The following is a 19,171-nucleotide window of genomic DNA, read 5'->3' as shown; positions in this document are numbered from 1 at the left end:
CACATTTACTTTTGTTTAATACTTACAGCCAACTAAATGTATAATGATATTATATAACATAACACATATTGTGGGTATTATGGTTCAACTGAACAAAGCAAAAATACAATTCTACTTATGTAAGGTCACAAGTAAGTGGTGATATCTTAGTGTGCATTGGTGCACAGCTATCAATGTCTACCAATGATAAAACCAGTGGAAATGTCAATAATATGTAGTCTAAATATTTTATCATTCCTGAAGTTTAAGAACGTTCACTTCTTCAAACATAATCAATGCAGTGCCATTAGGCTGATTTTAGACTGTTCAACTATCAAGACTGCATCACAGCCCAGCACAAGAAAAGCAGAATGTTCCCCAGTTGCCCAATTGCATCACATAGAATGTTTTTGTATCACTGTAGCATAATTAATTTAGTATTTGCTATGTTTCTGAATTTTCATTAAGTAATTACCATAGTTTTCTTTGAATTAAAGGTAATGACCAAATGGTCCACAACACCAAACTTGTAACAAGCCACTTTAATACTCTAGTGGGCACGCCGATGTATAAATGGTGCCAACCTCAAATAACATTGTCTTGTACTGTACTGATGTTGTTCGACAATGTGAGCCCGTACCTATTCTCTCATCATTGCTTCAGCTAACACAGTGATAAGCTGTCTTGTCATATGTCCAAGTGAGCAGCAGTAATATAAAAGAAACAGTGAGTTAGGTGAGAAAACATTTACAATCTGCGCAAGAAAATGACCCAGATTCTGGGCTAGCAGCGCAGTCCCACAATGAGGTAGTTGTCTGTGAGACAATTAGTAATCAAATAAGCATTTGGCAGGTATCTGATGCAATTATATTGTTTAATGCCCCAAGGTAACATGTATGTGGCAAGAGAGTGATACAGCAAAAGTTAATTTTATTACTGCTTAATTAAACAGTGATTTAGCTCATATAACAAAGTTTATTTTATCATTTTTAATTAAACTGTGATTATGCTCATAAACATTTACCTTGGTAACATAAAGATAGCTATTCTTTATATGTGTAGAAAGTACACTGCGCAACCCACTCAAGGGTTAACAATCATAAATTTAATGCATCACTTTCACAGGGTATATTTACACACAGAGTAAAGTATGCCATTATAAGATCCCTCTCTTCAGAAAGGTTGTAAGGACAGATATTAATAACCAATCAACCATATAATTATTAACTTCCTTCTCAAAAATTTTAGAAAAGATAATGTCTTTAAGTATAGTTGGGCATATCTTCAAATATAATAAGCTGAGTCAGTCGCAATTTGATATAAAGAACAGCCTCTCCACTAAACTTTCCTTCCAGATTTTCACTGAATATTTATTAAAATATCTACATGACAAGATTCACCTACAGTGATTTTTTGTGATTTGTCTAATGTATTTTACTGTGCAAATCACAACATTCTTTCAAAGAAACTTAAAAGCTCATAACTTTCAAGGTATAATGTGTAAGTCTTTCACTTTATATTCAGCTGATAGGAAAGGAAGAAGGAAGATCCGTGTTTAACATCCCGTTGACAAGGCCATTAGAGATGGAGCACAAGCTCAGATTAGGGCTGGATGGGGAAGGAAATCAGCCATGCCCTTTCACAGGAAGTATGCCAGCATTTGCCCTAAGTGATTTACGGAAATAATGTAAAAACTACATCTGCGTGGCCAGACACGGATTTGAACCATTGTCCTCTCAAATGCATGTCCAGTGTGCTAGCTACTGCATCACCTCATTTGGTTAACTAATATGAAGCAGAGGGGCATGTTACATAGCTACCTCAGCTCTCATGATGAATCTTCTTCTGAGTGGGGGCAACTTATAACTGGCAATTCAAAGGTTCAGTTTTGGTCTTGCTATATATAAATGACCTCCCATCTCACAGTGATAAAGCAGAATTTTGCTCCTTGCTTATGATACAAGCATCATAATCACACCCAACAGAACAGATAACACATGAAATTTTTGAAGACATGTTTGAAACAGAATGTTCAAAATTTACGGGTGTGCATACTGATCATAATTTGAACTGGAAATCACATATTATAGGTATTCTCAAACACTTAAGTTCAGCAACATTTGCTCTATGTGTAATTGCTGGTTTTGGTGATGAAACCAGCAGAAAATTGGGCTGCTTTGCATTATTTCATTCTTTGAGGAGATACGGACAAATCGTGTGGGGCACTTCCACAGTACGCGTTACATGGAAGCATGCTGTAAGGATAATATCTACTGTCCATCCTCGAACTTCATGTGGGCAACTGTTTAAAAACTCTGGCATTCTAACAACAGCCTCACAATACTTTAATCTTTTATGAAAGTGTCGTGAAGAATTAGGCATTATTTGAAAAAAAAAAAAAAAAAAGAAAGAAAGAAAGAAAAGGAAAAAAAAAGCAAATGTGGCATACATAAATACAGTATAACAGATATGCTCTGTGGTTCATACAAGAGCACCGCTGAACTGTTCAACAGTGCTCTTGTATCAGTGGTGTACTCTGTGGCTTGTAATATGGGACAGATGCACTTGGCAAAACATATTATAAATACTGGTTTCAACTTGGATATGCCAACGCATCTTACATCAACTATCCAGCTAATTAAGATATGGAGTACATTTATAGATCTAACTGGGTGCTTGCATTAACCTGTACCAAGATCAGATGACGGTAACTCTGTTTTAGCAAAACCAGTCATTGTAAATAAAGGTTTTGCAAATACAATCTTCACTCACAAGTTGTCTTCCTTCAAGTTAAATATAACAAACACAACATAATCTCACTCTTGCACATAAAGAAGCAAAGTATGCAGCCATAAAAACATTTGATCAACTCACTAGTTCATTAAAGGTACTGGAATATAATGAAAGTTTTAAAAACAAATTCAAATCATTTCTGTTTGACACCTCCTTCTATTCCATATACTAATTTATGAGTAGATAGTACACGAGGGGTGGATAAAGATATGGAAAGATCAAATACACAACACATTACCATGCCTTATACAATCCAAGAAAACTGTTGGCAATGAAAACAGCTTCCTGTTGTCTCAGAATGGATAAACACACATTCTGTATTTCTTATACCATTCTACCAGCAAAATAGTGGCAAGTTCAGGCAGCAATGATGGACGCAGATAGTGACTGTGCAACCTTCCTGCCTAAGTAGACCACAAAAGCTCAATGTTATTGATATCTGGTGACTGTGGTGTCTTTGTGCTGACATAACCAGTTCTGGATGATGACAGTTGTGTGAGCAGGGGCCCACTCATCTTGGAACACATATTGTACCATGGGATGGACCTGATCAGGCAAAATGGTCACATAATCCTTGGCAGTAATGTGACCTTGCAGGATAACCATGGAGCCCAAGGAATGCTATAATACGACTGCCAAAGTCATCACTAAACACAAACCATGTTTCACTCTTGGCAGCAAGCAGTCTGCACTGCACGCTTGGGGCAACCTACACCAGACATAAACTCAGCCAGAAATTGGAAACAGTGTGAAACAAGACTCATCCAAACAAATGACTTTTATCCAGTGCTCCATAGTCCAGGTGTTATGGCTTCCATATGTTTTCCTGTGATGGGCACTTCCATAGCTGATATGTCATTTTGGAATTCCAGCTCACCTTGCAATTCCTAACTTATGGAGATTTTCTGTCACTATCCTCTTCAACAATCGTCCATTACAGTCAAGCAACACACACTTATGTCTGCATTGTGACTTGGCAGATTATGTTGTTCTGCTTTCTCTGTATGCAGTATAAACCTTTAACATGATGCTTCTTGAAATGCCAAACACATTGGCTATCTTTGTTATGAAAGCACCCACCATATGAGCAGTAACAATTTGTCCACATTCTAGTTCACTTAGCTCCAATATAATCCACTCACAACTACATACAACACTATTCCGACCATGACTAATACATTCCACAGGTGCATTTCATGGTCAAATACAACAGCACAATATGCAGGCTTGAATAGCATTTCATTTATGTTCAGGCACGCATTTCTCACAGCGTTTTCATAGTTTTGTTCAAAAATGGCTCTGAGCACTATGGGACTCAACTGCTGTGGTTATCAGTCCCCTAGAACTTAGAACTACTTAAACCTAACTAACCTAAGGACATCACACACATCCATGCCCGAGGCAGGATTCGAACCTGCGACCGTAGCAGTCGCACGGTTCCGCACTGCGCGCCTAGAACCGCGAGACCACCGCGGCCAGCCATAGTTTTGTCTAATCTCTATACATGTGGTTGGGTTGTGTGTCTCAAATTTTGAAAGCGAGAAATCTAGTTCTGTAAACGGCCAGCATGTAGTCATGCTTTCACAGAGAAAACATATTTTATTTATGAACCTATTGATACATTCTGTGTAATGATGATTTGTCATGAATATGATTCACAGAACATGAAAAAACTAAAACTAACTTTCAAGGTGTCTGGGTTTATGTTACTGCATGCAACGTACTTAATAACTGAAGTTATTAATTGGAAATGATATAATCACAGTAGTTTTCTGTTTAGCCTCTTTTTGTGTGTACCTATCACTCATGACTGTGTGTGATTTTTGAAAACTAATTTTTTCCACCTAATGGGCTTTCAAAAGAACCATGTAAACATTCCTGGATCTCAATCTCTACATATTCAGATGAACTTTTCAAATCCAAAATCGAAGATGAAAAGAAGTTCTAAAGATAGGATCCTATCCTTCACCTGCATGAGTGGGTCCATGATTATTTACAATCAACATGAGATTTCCACATGACTTGTATTCATGATCTCGTACAGTCAAATCAACTTGGTAATTGCTCTACAGCCAAAACTGACCAATACTAGAACAAATAAACACTATTATTGACAAAATATTTAGTGCAAGTAGAAGTAATGTAGCATTTGAAATAATTTCTACTTACTGTGGAATCAAACCTTAAAAAAGCTAACTGATCTCCACAAACTTCAGCATATTAAGAAACGATAGATTCACTGCTAATTATCATAAAAAGGTCTGGCATTCGGCTCCGTGGTAGGAAATGGACCTAGGAGGCTGTCAGATGGCATAGTATTGCAGCAGCACTGTGCTCGCACAGTGAGCATACCACACATCTCACCACATGTATAAACCAGCCAACAGTGTTTCTCGCAGCCGGTATAAATACAACTGTCCTGCTAATGGTCAATCATTTCCATACTCATGTCTCATATTGTCATTACTATCATCACTGTATTACAGGTTATTTGATAACAACCTTGCCTGGCACTTTCGCTCTCGCTCTCTCTCTCTCTCTCTCTCTCTCTCTCTCTCCCCCCCCCCCCCCCCTCTGGCCACGATTTGGATATTTGGATTGTTTCTCTTTTTTTTCTTGGCCTGTTGACATTGTTGTGGTGAAGGTTTTCCCTTTACATCTTGTTCTTACATAGGTTGCTTTGATCTTGTCCTTGTCTGTGTTCCATCCACCATCAGTCAGCCGTGTTTAGCTTGGCTATTGCTTTGTGTCGTGTTATCTTCCAAAGGTGACCCATCCTCATTGTGGCTTCACTTATTTCTCTCCTGGGTTCCAACATATGTGCTGACATCCAGCTACTGATAGATACAGCAAAGCGATATTCTTGTCTGTATATTTTCTTCTGCGACACACCACAGTAGTCACCACAAAAACCAAGACTTGAATTAACTGTAAAAACTTAACATGAAGAGCGAGTCAGTAAGCAAGAGTTCTTTCACCAATCATGTAAACACATCAGCAGCCTCCAAAATTAATCTGACACAAATGAGTTAACACGATGATGACTGTGAAAAATTTAAGAACTCTGGTAAACGCGTGGCAAGCCTGAGGACCTGCAAGGAGTGGGGAAGAAGGAGCTAGTGGAGTAACACCGTGTCAAAAAACCTTGGATCAACTGGCCTGCATGATAATACCTTATAAGGGCCCCTAGCCAGGAACAAGGTGAAGATCCCAATGGCAGCTTTGGTGGGAAAGAAGTACTTTAGAAAGGCAGCTGGGGTTAATAAAGAGACAAGCTGATGCATTTTAGATTCTGTGGTTTGTTCTCCAGAGGCTAAGGGAAGAATACCGTGATTAAAAATCACCCCCGTCCTGTGGCAGAAGTTGGACATAGGGCTAACAACCTGATTTGCAAAAAAATCTGTTGTGAAACCTCAACAGAGGAAAGCCTGACAGATTAAGGAAGATAGACGAAGCATGGAAAGGACTGACAGCAATGGACAAATGACTTGGGGAAGAAAAAAAAAGGCACACAAAGTGTAAGTCAGATTTATATATGGCACATGTTTCATGGTCCAACAACAACAAAAACATTTGGTAATCAGTTTTACGTATACAGACCGAAGCAGCGAGTGAAAATTTGTACCAAGTCCATGAGTCAAACACGGATCTCCTGCTTACTAAGCAGGTGCATTAGCCTCTAAGCCATCTTTGGCACAGCGGTTCCCACAACTGCACAGATTACTCTGGCACGCCTCCATCCTCGATCCACATTCTCAGTGCCACACCAGTCTACTTTAAATTCCCCTTACACACGAACAGAACTGCCGAGGCTCTCCATGTTCTGGAATAGTACCTCCGCATCAAATGTAAACGGTGGATCCAGCCTGAAACCCAGATGCTGTTACTTACATAAATGAAATGTTCCAGTTTCAGAGACTTTACTGGTCACATACAGATATGTTTTTACGAATATAGACTTAAGCAGTGAGCAAAAATTTGTACCAAGGCCAGGAATCAAACTCAGGTCTCCTGCTTACTAGGGGCAAGGTGGCAGTGACTGGGGTGGCAGTAAGAATTAGGATCGAGGAGCAAGGCATGCCAGGGTAATCCATGCAGTTGTTTGAACTGCTGTGCCAAGGTGGCTTAGTTGCCACCTGCCTAGTAAGCAGAAGACCCAGGCTCGATTCCCAGCCTTACTACAAATTTTCACTCACCACATTAATCTACATACATAAAATCGTATCTCTGAAGACTTTATTGGTCTCACACAGATAGATTTTATGTATGTAGACTGAAGTGGTAAGTGAAAATTTAATTACAATTAACATCCATGCATCAAATAGAAGAATCCAAAGAAGAAGAGAAAGAACTTTTGGGAAGTTCATACAATGGCTGTCCAGAATACACCATTAAAATAACAGCTTTTGACCTAAATGCTCAACTGGGGAAAGAACAGTCAGCTGAAATTAGAGAAGAGTACTATAAGAGGATAACACAGATACTCAGAAATGGTGGAGAATGCAGTAAAATCAAATACCAACGGAGAATAATTATAGACACATACAAGGCATCAGCAAATGAAATGCTAGGAAGTGAAGCAAGGTACACAAGACCCTCATAGTTCAATGCCAAATGCAGAATAGTAATGGAAGAAACAAACAAGGCACCAATCACAGTGTATGAAAGATGTGGAAGATTACAAAGAAAATTGGAGGACTGGAAAGAAGACTCCCCAGAGAAGAAATATAGTTTCTGAGGAATAAGGATGAGGCAACAAAGTTTTACAGAGAAGTAAATGTAGTATGAAACCTTTTGGTTGTAAAACAAGCCTGATAAAAGATGAAAATGTTTAAGTGAGTGGAAAGTAATATGTGAAAGATGGTTCCAACACTTTGACAAACTGCTCATTCCAGAATACTAGCATCAAGAAGCCCAACAGGGGTACATGGAGAAAAAGATGCTTATGGCATAGATCCACCAAACCTATGAGGAATAAGAACTGCCATGAGAAACTGAAAAACAACATGAGAGCAGGAACAGACTGCATCACAGCAGGACACCAAGTAGGTAGCAAATTAGAATGGATCTTCTTAAAGATGGCTACTTCAGTATGGGAAGAGGAGAAAATGCCTCAGCAATGGAAAGAAGGAATAATATGTCCCATGTATAAGAAAGGAGATCAGTTAGAATGCGTAACTGTTGGGGGATCACATTACTTAACTTGGAGTATGAAGAATTCTTCTCCAATATAGTATTTGACTATTTCCTCCTACAATTCAGAGAGAGATAGAGACATATCAGTGTGGATTTCTCCATTGAAAGTCAACTGTATATAATATCTATACTCTAAAGTAAATCCTAGAGAAGATGATCAAATTCGGGATTGGCACAGATCAGCTCTTTATAGACATTAAAGCTACATATGATAATATAGATAGAGAGCAATTATATCATGCCCTGGCTGAATTGGGAATCCCCAGCAAAACAGTGAGGCTAGTGAGACTGACAATGAGCGAGGCACAAAGTAGCATGAGAACTGGAAGAATGTTGTCTCAGATACACTGAACATCGAAAACAGGGTACAGCAAGGTGACGCACTGGCCTGTTTCCTTTTTAATGCTGCCCTGGAGAAGATGGTGAGAGATGCAAACATTTTGAGCTGAGGGATAATCTCCCATAAATCAGAGCAAATGCTCACTTACACAGATGATATAGATATAGTGGGAAGAACCCAAAAGGCAATATAAGAGACTTTTATTGCCCTTGAATGGGATAGTAGGAACACTGGATTAAACATCAACCAGCAGAACACAATATACATGGGTGCCAGAGAGGTACACAAGGGGAACATATCAGTCTCAATAACAGTGGAAAACTATACATTTGAGTTAGTTGAGCAGTTCAAGTATCTGTGTTCAACAGTCACCTATTCATATGACACTGCCTACAAAATCAAACAGAGACTAATATTTTACTCTAACAAGATTCTTATCATCAAGGCTCCTGACCTGTACTTCCAAGTTACTCACCTACAAAACTCTTATAAGACCAGTGCTTCCATATGCCTCTGTAACTTGGACCCAACTGCAAACGACATCAAAATACTGCACACGTTCGAAAGAGAGATTCTTCGAAGCATCAATGGCCCAATTTGTGAAAAAGAAATATGGATGAAAAGGTACACTCATGAGTTGTACATCATTTACAAATGCCCACATACCAGAAGAATAGTGAAATCATCCATAATGAGGTGGGCTGGGCATATAGCCCAGATCGGTGATGCTGAAGTACCCAGAAAGGTCCAGGAGGACAGAGATGGTCTGGTCAGCCAAGGATCAAATTCAAGGATGAAGTCGTTGAGGATCTCTGGAAAATGGGTTACAGAAATTTCAGAGCTCTTACAATGGGCTGACATAAATGGTGGGAAACTGTTTAAGAAGCCAAATCTTACAAGGAGCTGTAAAGCCACAAAAGATTAAGATGAAGAGGAAGAGGAGGTGGAGGAGGAGGAGGAGGAGGAGGAGGAGAAAAGTTTAATAACTTGATATGTTTGCTACTTCTCTTAATTCCCCAAACAGGATTCGATACTGATGTGATAAAAACATGTGTGACATATAAATGATGGAACTGCCTTCTCAAACACCTTGTACACCCTTTCCACATATAACAAATCTCTCTTCATTTTTGTCCTCTAAATTCACAATGGAATTTAAACTGTAAAGCTATCCCAGTAGTTTTCTATCTACCTGATAGATGTGTTTAAGCTTAAACTTTGTGTCAAATTACATAAAACAGTTGAAAATTCTCTTTCGGTTTCATGCAAATATCCTCTAGGATTTTTTTAGTGGATGTTTCTAACATCAGAGTTAACCTCACTTTTCTTAAGCAAGTCACTCTTCAATAGTATATACTTTGTGTTTAAAGGAAACTTACTATTATTTTAAGTTCCATATCTGGCGATGTAACTGACACAAAAACCCTTCTGAACAAGCACCGCACTTACAATCGCACATAGATACAAATATTTCCTCATATCTGTGGTCATTGTGGAATACTTGTCTCATCACATAGTCAACTTTGATTGTCCTTGTTTCCATATGTCAACTAAAATTCAGTTAATCAGACTTCTATAGTTCAATGCTAAGAACAATGTTTTGACAAGAAACTGGAAACATTCATACCCATTTACCATCATACTCAGCTCCCTACATAAAATGTGTTCTCACCAATGTGCACAGAATCCATTTTCTCCTTGGTCTCTCTTTGGTAATTATTGTACCTCCTATTCACAGACACTATACACTAAGGTGACAAAAGTCACAGGATAGCGATATGCACAATACAGGTGGTGGTAGAAGTGCATACAAAAGCTATAAGAGGGCAGAGGATTGGCGGATCTGTCATTTGTACTCAGGTGATCCAAGTGAAAAGGTTTCCAATATAATTATGGCTGCACAGTGGGAATTAACAGACTCTGAATGCAGAAAGGTAGTTGGAGCTAGATGCATGGGGCATTTCACTTCAGAAATTATCTGGGAATTCAATATTCCAACATTCACAGTTTACAAAGTGTGCCGAGAATATCAAATTTCAGGCATTATCCTTCACCATGGACAACGCAGTGGCCAGCAGCCTTCACTTAATGACCAAGAGTAGCAGCGTTTGTGTAAAGTTGTCAGTGCGAATAGACAAGCAATGGTGCATGAAAAAACTATAGAAATCAATGTCAGACATATGACGAACATATTCGTCAGGACAGTGCACCGAAATTTGGCATTAATGGGCTATGGCAGTAGATGACTGACATGAGTTTCTTTGCTAACAGCACAACATTGACTGCTGCATCTCTCCTGGGCTCATGACTGTATCAGTTGGACCCTAGATGACTTGCAAACTGTGGCATGGTCATATGAGTTCCGATTTCAGTTGGTAAGAGCTGATGATAGAGTTCGAGTGTCGCAAAGATCCCACAATGTCATGGACCCAAGTTGTCAACAAGACACTGTACAAGCAGTTGATGGCTCCATAATGGTGTGTGTGTGTGGGGGGTGGGGGGGTTGTTTACATGAGATGGACTGAGTCCTCTGATCCAAATGAACCAATCGTTGACTGGTAATACTTATGTTCAGCAACTTGGAGACCATTTGCAATTATTCATAGACATCATGTTTCTGAACAATGATCTCATGTCACTGGGCCACAACTGTTCCCAACTGGCTTGAGGAACATTCTGGACAATTTGAGTCAATGATTTGTTCACCCTGATCACCCAACATGAATCCCATCAAAATTTATGGGGATAATTGAGGGCTCAGTTCATGCATGATATTCCTGTAGTGGCAACACTTTCGCAGTTATGACTGGCTATAGATGCAGCATGACAATATTTCTGCAGGGGACTTCCAACTATTTGTTGACTCCATGCCACATTGAGTTGCTGCACTACACTGGGCAAAAGCAGTTCCAACATGATCTAGGTGTAACCCATGGCTTTTGTCACCTTAGTGACAGACTATGTTGCTAAATTTTCTTTTCATAGCAAATTAACACCAACAATTTTTTCACATAATCTGCAGCAACTGATGTCATCTACACCAGAAGACATATCTCAGGCTCTAGCAACAGCTGCATCTTACTGTATGTTTCAGTTTACATCACTCTATATTTCACAATGAAACAAATAATGACAATTAGGGTTTAATATCACACTTATATGTGGAAATTGCTCCATGATACAGACCATCTAGCTACACCAGCCAAAAAAATTTAACATACTGTTTTTTCTTCTGAATTAGTTGGTGGTCCCTCAATGCAGACATTCATCCAAGTACAAGGAACATCTTAGGCAGACTGTAATGGTCATAACCATCTTTCAAATATTAAAAATACATGAACTGCCTAACTACAAACAAAATCTCCTGTATTATTTCAATGTGTCCTCGATTAGACCACAATAAGTGCAGTGAACCAACTTCAGAAATTAAGTGATCTCTTCTGTAATGAATTCAACTGTCTCCTATATTGTGTAAATCCAGCATTTGTCAGGATATCTCCAGCGAAGTTTGAGGAACATCAAGTCACATACAGTAGATCATTTATTGTTAAGGAACACATTCTTTTAACCCACTTTTTATACATCATCATATGTCATGTCAAGTAAGGAACTGAAATTAAGCATCAGCAACTGAACACAAATTAGATTTTATTACACACATGTTCAAATAGGCGGCCCTGATCCTCATTACACACCTGATCCCTTTGCAGCAATGACAGTCTAACTGTTGGGCATGGTAGGATTCTGTTTCACTTCTTGAAATGCACAGCTGATTCAGACAGTGAGTTCAGCTACATTGTCAATTGTATTAATGTACACCATACTCTCGAAATGCAACTCTCCTCTCCCCCCCCCCCCCCCCCCCCAAAGAAAGAAATCATGGGACATTACATCAAGTGAATATTCTAGCCATACAACAGGTCTCCCTCAATCTCTCCAGTTTCCCAAAGTCCACAATCACCTATGTTCACACGTCAATAATGAAATATGCTGGCACTCCATTACATTGTAACGCGAGGTTGTATGCTTTCTCATTTTATATCCTAGCGATTTACATTTCCGACACCAACTGCACTTGTTATAACAAGTATCATCCATTCAATCAAACTTAGACAGTCTTGTGAAAAGATCAGTGTCATCAGACAAAGACGCTGCATTTGTTGCCTCATAGTATACATTAATACAACAAATTTGCTTCCTGAATAAGCAGCAGCTCAACAGATGTGCAACCGATTGAAACACAACAATGTGCTTGGCAATATGCACTGATCATCCAAAATTTATGACTACCTACCTAATAGTTGTCCATCTTCAGCACAGATAACAACAGTGACACTTCATGGCATGGAAACAATGAGGCCTTAATAGGTCTCTGAAGGTCTACACACACACACACACACACACACACACACACACACACACACACACACGAGTCATCTAATTCCAGTACATTCTGGGGAAAGGGGGAAGGGGGGGGGGGGATGAGCTCTGATGCCGATTTCAATCACATAGCAGATGTGTTCTATTGGGTTCAGATCTGGAGAGTTGGTGGGCCAGCACATCAACTGGAACTTACCACTGTGTTACTCGAACCACTCTGTCACATTCCTGGCCTTGTGACATGGTGCATTATCTTGTTGAACCATGCCACTGCTATCAGGGAACATAATTGTCATGAAGGGATGTACATGGTCTGCAACCAATGTACAAAACTCCTTGGCCATCATGATGCCCTGCACGACCTTCACTGTACCCATGAATGCCCATGTGAATGTTCCCCCGAGCATAATGAAGCCACCAACAGCTTGTCTCCATACCACAGTATAGGTGCCAAGGAGCTGTTCCCCTTGAATACGATGGATTCGCACCCTCCCATCAGCATGATGAAGAAGGTATCTGGAGTCATCAGACCACACAACACTCTGCCACTGCGCCAATGCCCAGTGCCGATGGTCATGTGTCAATTTCAGTCATAGTCGCAGATCTTGTGGTGTTAACATTGGCACATGCATGGGTCATCAGCTGCAGAGGCCCATCGTTAGGAGTGTTCAGTGCACTGTGTGTTCAGACACACCTATACTCTACCCAGCATTGAAGTCTAATTTTAGTTCCACCACAGATCACCACCTGTCCTGTTTTACATTTACATCTACATCTACATTTATACTCCGCAAGCCACCCAATGGTGTGTGGCGGAGGGCACTTTACGTGGCACTGTCATTATCTCCCTTTTCTGTTCCAGGTGCGTATGGTTCGCGGGAACAACGACTGTCTGAAAGCCTCCGTGCGCGCTCGAATCTCTCTAATTTTACATTCGTGATCTCCTCGGAAGGTATAAGTAGGGGGAAGCAATATATTCGATACCTCATCCAGAAACGCACCCTCTCGAATCCTGGCGAGCAAGCTACACCGCGATGCAGAGCGCCTCTCTTGCAGAGTCTGCCACTTGAGTTTGCTAAACATCTCTTAACGCTATCATGGTTACCAAATAACCCTGTGACAAAACGCGCCGCTCTTGTTTGGATCTTCTCTATCTCCTCCGTCAACCTGATCTCGTACGGATCCCACACTGATGAGCAATACTCAAGTATAGGTCGAACGAGTGTTTTGTAAGCCACCTCCTTTGTTGATGGACTACATTTTCTAAGGACTCTCCCAATGAATCTCAATCTGATACCCGCCTTACCAACAATTAATTTTATATGATCATTCCACTTCAAATCGTTCCGCACGCATACTACCAGATATTTTACAGAAGTAACTGCTACCAGTGTTTGTTCTGCTATCATGTAATCATACAATAAAGGATCCTTCTTTCTATGTATTCGCAATACATTACATTTATCTATGTTAAGGGTCAGTTGCCACTCCCTGCACCTAGTGCCTATCCCCTGCAGATCTTCCTGCATTTCGCTACAATTTTCTAATGCTGCAACTTCTCTGTATACTACAGCATCATCCGCGAAAAGCCGCATGGAACTTCTGACACTATCTACTAGGTCATTTATATATATTGTGAAAAGCAGTGGTATCATAACACTCCTCTGTGGCACGCCAGAGGTTACTTTAACGTCTCTAGACGTCTCTCCATTGATAACACCATGCTGTGTTCTGTTTGCTAAAAACTCTTCAATCCAGCCACACAGCTGGTCTGATATTCCGTAGGCTCTTACTTTATCAGGCGACAGTGCGGAACTGTATCGAACGCCTTCCGGAAGTCAAGGAAAATAGCATCTACTTGGGAGCCTGTATCTAATATTTTCTGGGTCTCATGAACAAATAAAGTGAGTTGGGTCTCACACGATCGCTGTTTCCGGAATCCATGTTGATTCCTACAGAGTAGATTCTGGGTTTCCAAAAACAACATGATACGCGAGCAAAAACCATGTTCTAAAATTCTACAACAGATCGACGTCAGAGATATAGGTCTATAGTTTTGCGCATCTGCTCGACGACCCTTCTTGAAGACTGGGCCTACCTGTGCTCTTTTCCAATCATTTGGAACCTTCCGTTCCTCTAGAGACTTGCGGTACACAGCTGTTAGAACGGGGGCAAGTTCTTTCGCGTATTCTGTGTAGAATCGAATTGGTATCCCCCGTCAGGTCCAGTGGACTTTCCTCTGTTGAGTGATTCCAGTTGCTTTTCTATTCCTTGGACACTTATTTCGATGTCAGCCATTTTTTCGTTTGTGCGAGGATTTAGAGAAGGAACTGCAGTGTGGTCTTCCTCTGTGAAACAGCTTTGGAAAAAGGTGTTTAGTATTTCAGCTTTACGCGTATCATCCTCTGTTTCAATGCCATCATCATCCCGGAGTGTCTGGATATGCTGTTTCGAGCCACTTACTGATTTAACGTAAGACCAGAACTTCCTAGGATTTTCTGTCAAGTCGGTACATAGAATATTACTTTCGAATTCACTGAACGCTTCACGCATAGCCCTCCTTATGCTAACTTTGACATCGTTTAGCTTCTGTTTGTCTGAGAGGTTTTGGCCGCGTTTAAATTTGCAGTGAAGCTGTCTTTGCTTTCGCAGTAGTTTTCTAACTTTGTTGTTGAACCACGGTGGGTTTTTCCCGTCCCTCACAGTTTTACTCGGCACGTACCTGTCTAAAATGCGTTTTACAATTGCCTTGAACTTTTTCCATAAACACTCAACATTGTCAGTGTCGGAACAGAAATTTTCGTTTTGATCTGTTAGGTAGTGTGAAATCTGCCTCCTATTACTCTTGCTAAACAGATAAACCTTCCTCCCTTTTTTATATTCCTATGAACTTCCATATTCAGCGATGCTGCAACGGCCTTATGATCACCGATTCCCTGTTCTGCACTTACAGAGTCGAAAAGTTCAGGTCTGTATGTTATCATTAGGTCCAAGATGTTACCTCCATGAGTTGGTTCTCTGTTTAATTGCTCGAGGTAATTTTCGGATAGTGCACTCAGTATAATTTCACTCGATGCTCTGTCCCTACCACCTGTCATAAACATCTGAGTGTCCCAGTCTATATCTGGTAAATTGAAATCTCCACCTAAGACTATAACATGCTGAGAAAATTTATGTGAAATGTATTCCAAATTTTCTCTCAGTTGTTCTGCCACTAATGCTGCTGAGTCGGGAGGTCAGTAAAATGAGCCAACTATTAACCTAGCTCGGTTGTTGAGTGTAACCTCCACCCATAATAATTCACAGGAACTATCCACTTCTACTTCACTACCGGATAAACTACTACTAACAGCGACAAACACGCCACCACCGGTTACATGCAATCTATCCTTTCTAAACACCGTCTGTGCCTTTGTAAAAATTTCGGCAGAATTTCTCTCTGGCTTCAGCCAGCTCTCCGTACCGATAACGATTTCAGCTTCGGTGCTTTCTATCAGCGCTTGAAGTTCCGGTACTTTACCAATGCAGCTTCGACAGTTTACAATTACAATACCGATTGCTGCTTGGTTCCCACATGTCCTGACTTTTCCCTGCACCCTTTGAGGCTGCTGCCCTTTCTGTACTTGCCCGAGGCCATCTAACCTAAAAAAATCGCCTAGCCCACACCACACAAGCCTTGCTACCCGTGTAGCCGCTTGCTGCGTGTAGTGGACTCCTGACCTATCCAGCGGAACCCGAAACCCCACCACCCTATGGCACAAGTCGAAGAATCTGCAGCCCACACGGTCGCAGAACCGTCTCAGCCTCTGATTCAGACCCTCCACTCGGCTCTGTACCAAAGGTCCGCAGTCAATCCTGTCAGTATGCCCAGCCTACAATATCCAAAATCTGTAATGAGGTGTGGCTGCCCAATCCCATGACATCTGCACATTGTTTCACCTTGGTTTCATCACATTTTAAAGACACTCATCACAGCTCTCCTCAAACACCCGACAAGTTGAGCGGTTTCCAAAATGCTCATGCCAAGCCTTGGGGCCATCACATCTGCCATCAGTCAAACTCAGACACTACATGCACCGTGCGTGTCTCACTAGCAGTCATTCTTCACCAGGTGACACTGATGTCACTTGGATGGGTTTATACTGATAGTAGGTCAGCAGACGTAATGTTCTAGTTGATCAGTGTACCTTCTTCAACCATAGTTGTGTCACCCCGTGTCACCATGGAAACCAAGCTGCTAGTACAAAATTACTGTGAATCACCATGGCACTACTACTCTGATGTCACTTGTTGCCAGGAATACCCTTTGATTAGACCATGCAAAAATCCTACATATAAGCCAGCCAACAACCAGTCTAAGACAATTGTAACGTGATCACTGAAGTGTGCACTTTGTGTGCTATTGGTTTCATTTATGGCATTTATCTTCTGGACTCTGTTCATTATCAGCAGAACTCTGATACTGTGTGAACTGGATTTTGACAAACAGTTACCTACAATACTTTGCACTGCTCTGAGGAGCATTCAGTAATCTCTATTACTTTTATGTGTAATTTGCCTTTAAAAACCCACCATTCTCATAAAACTGTCAGAGACTTTTTGTCCTTCTCCTCGTCTGTTGTCTTGTGTCTGCAGTTTCTCTGTGGCATTTCATTTGCCTACCACAGTGACTCTCCTGCCTGGCACTTTCCTGCATTCCTCCATGTCTTCCAGAACTCCAACATGCACACCGATATCTGGCTACCACCCCACCTCCTCCTACTTAGTCCTCCCTAACCACTTTATTACACACTTGATCCTGATTGCATCATTTTAATGTCCCTTATCCATCTCCTACTCCTAGGTAACCACTCACCTTGTCTCATTATGTCATTCAATGTGTTAAAGTGTGTATGTCAGTCATTACCACCCATAATTAAAACAAAATATTCATAAAACTTGGAAAAGTATGCACTGTTCAGTTTTTCCTACTTCACATTATTGTTGAATGATTGACTTTCTTTTCTCCCATTGTGATCAGCTGAAAAATTATACCTGAAAGGAATACAGGTCATTAATCCTGCTAGTGAAACTTGGATATTTTACTATGAATAGTTCTTTTATACAGAGAAGCTTAACAAATATTATTTTGTATTATTTTGAACTGTCATAGAAGCTCGAAAAATATAGATCATTCAAAGTGACACCATGTTTCATCTGTCTTGCAACTGAATTACAGAAGTACTGCACTTAATCAAAGACACAAAAAAATAAAATTCAATGCTGAAAATCAAATCTTACTTTGCTAAACACTCCACAAAAAACTGAAGTCCTGGGAAACTGCTGTCCTGGTATTCCCCACAAATAATTTTAAGCCATACTGAGAGAGCTTTTTCATGATCCTGAGAGTGACGGTACAGTAGAGCAAGTGCATGGTAACATTTATGACGCTCTAGCCAACTGCTGCAGTCTTTCACATCACAAGTAATTTCTCCCGCAACAATAAAGGCTTCAAGTTCTGCAGCATTTAATTCTGAATACAGTTTTAACAGAGCTGTGTCAACCTCCTGAAAAAGTAATTATTATTAGCAAAATGTTCTTCTGATTACTAAGAATAACAACTGAAAAACAATCTTAGATTTATTATTTGTGTAGTTATGTACTAGTTGTCTCAAAAAAACTTCCTATTTATTTACTTTGAATCCCTGATCTTTATCATTTAGTAGTTCTCATGGATGCTGCAGGTTATGACAAATTGTTAAAGTCACTATAATATTGCTAAAATTACGTGAAACCTTATACTCTTATTTATGAACTTCACAGTGAAATGCAATACTCAATTCTACACACTGTTTTGAGCCAATGTTCATTCACTTTATTGACAATTGGCCATTTCCATGCAGCAATTCATTGTACCCAAACAATGTACCCTAAACCCATACATACTGAACATATTGGTCTTCCTGATCTAGTGTAATTAGTGCAATGAAGTAAGAAACTGTCTGGAATCCATTCTGCCATTGACTTGAAGCAATTTGGGGAAACCAGGGAATACCAAACTCTGGATGGCTGTATGCAGATTTAAATCCTGGTCCTCTTGAATATGAATTCAGTGCCCTAAATAACACACTACCTTGTTTAGTCAGGTTACTGATTATGCAACTATTACTATTTACAAGAAAAGATTATTTGATGTTTCAAACTTTGAGTATGATTTGAGAATGAGAAAGAATGAAAAGCAGCTTGTGCCTAACTAAGTAAGGCAGCCCCTACTTATGAGCCTGTTAATTTCATTGTCATGGTCATGCTCAATATGTATTTAACTGCAGAAAAGGATTTCTAAGCTGTTACTACTGTCAAGTTATGTCCTGCAGCAGCATACAGACAGACAGGAAAAGTGAAAAGTGAAAAGTGAGTCATGCATCATGGATGCTAGGTTTCAGAACTAGAACTTGCCCCACAAACATTCCATGCCAAAGCTACACGCCTTGTAGCCTTAGTTTC

At 40.2% G+C, this 19,171-nt stretch overlaps 1 protein-coding gene across 2 annotated transcripts in view; it reads right to left on the bottom strand.

Annotated features, from left to right (window-relative positions):
* The window catches only part of LOC126248475 (transforming growth factor-beta receptor-associated protein 1-like), a 145,941-nt gene that overhangs the window by 50,043 nt on the left and 76,727 nt on the right, over positions 1–19,171 (bottom strand). For both annotated transcript variants that reach the window (XM_049949491.1, XM_049949490.1), the window contains one exon: positions 17,969–18,234. In XM_049949491.1, coding sequence (XP_049805448.1) covers positions 17,969–18,234 — 266 coding nt within the window. The remainder of the gene's footprint in view (positions 1–17,968; positions 18,235–19,171) is intronic.

The sequence above is a fragment of the Schistocerca nitens genome, chromosome 3 (genome assembly GCF_023898315.1).
Source record: "Schistocerca nitens isolate TAMUIC-IGC-003100 chromosome 3, iqSchNite1.1, whole genome shotgun sequence".
In the NCBI taxonomy this organism is placed as follows: domain Eukaryota; kingdom Metazoa; phylum Arthropoda; class Insecta; order Orthoptera; family Acrididae; genus Schistocerca; species Schistocerca nitens.
The sequence above is the reverse complement of the archived record's forward strand: the minus strand, read 5'-3'. Positions and strand labels throughout refer to the sequence as shown.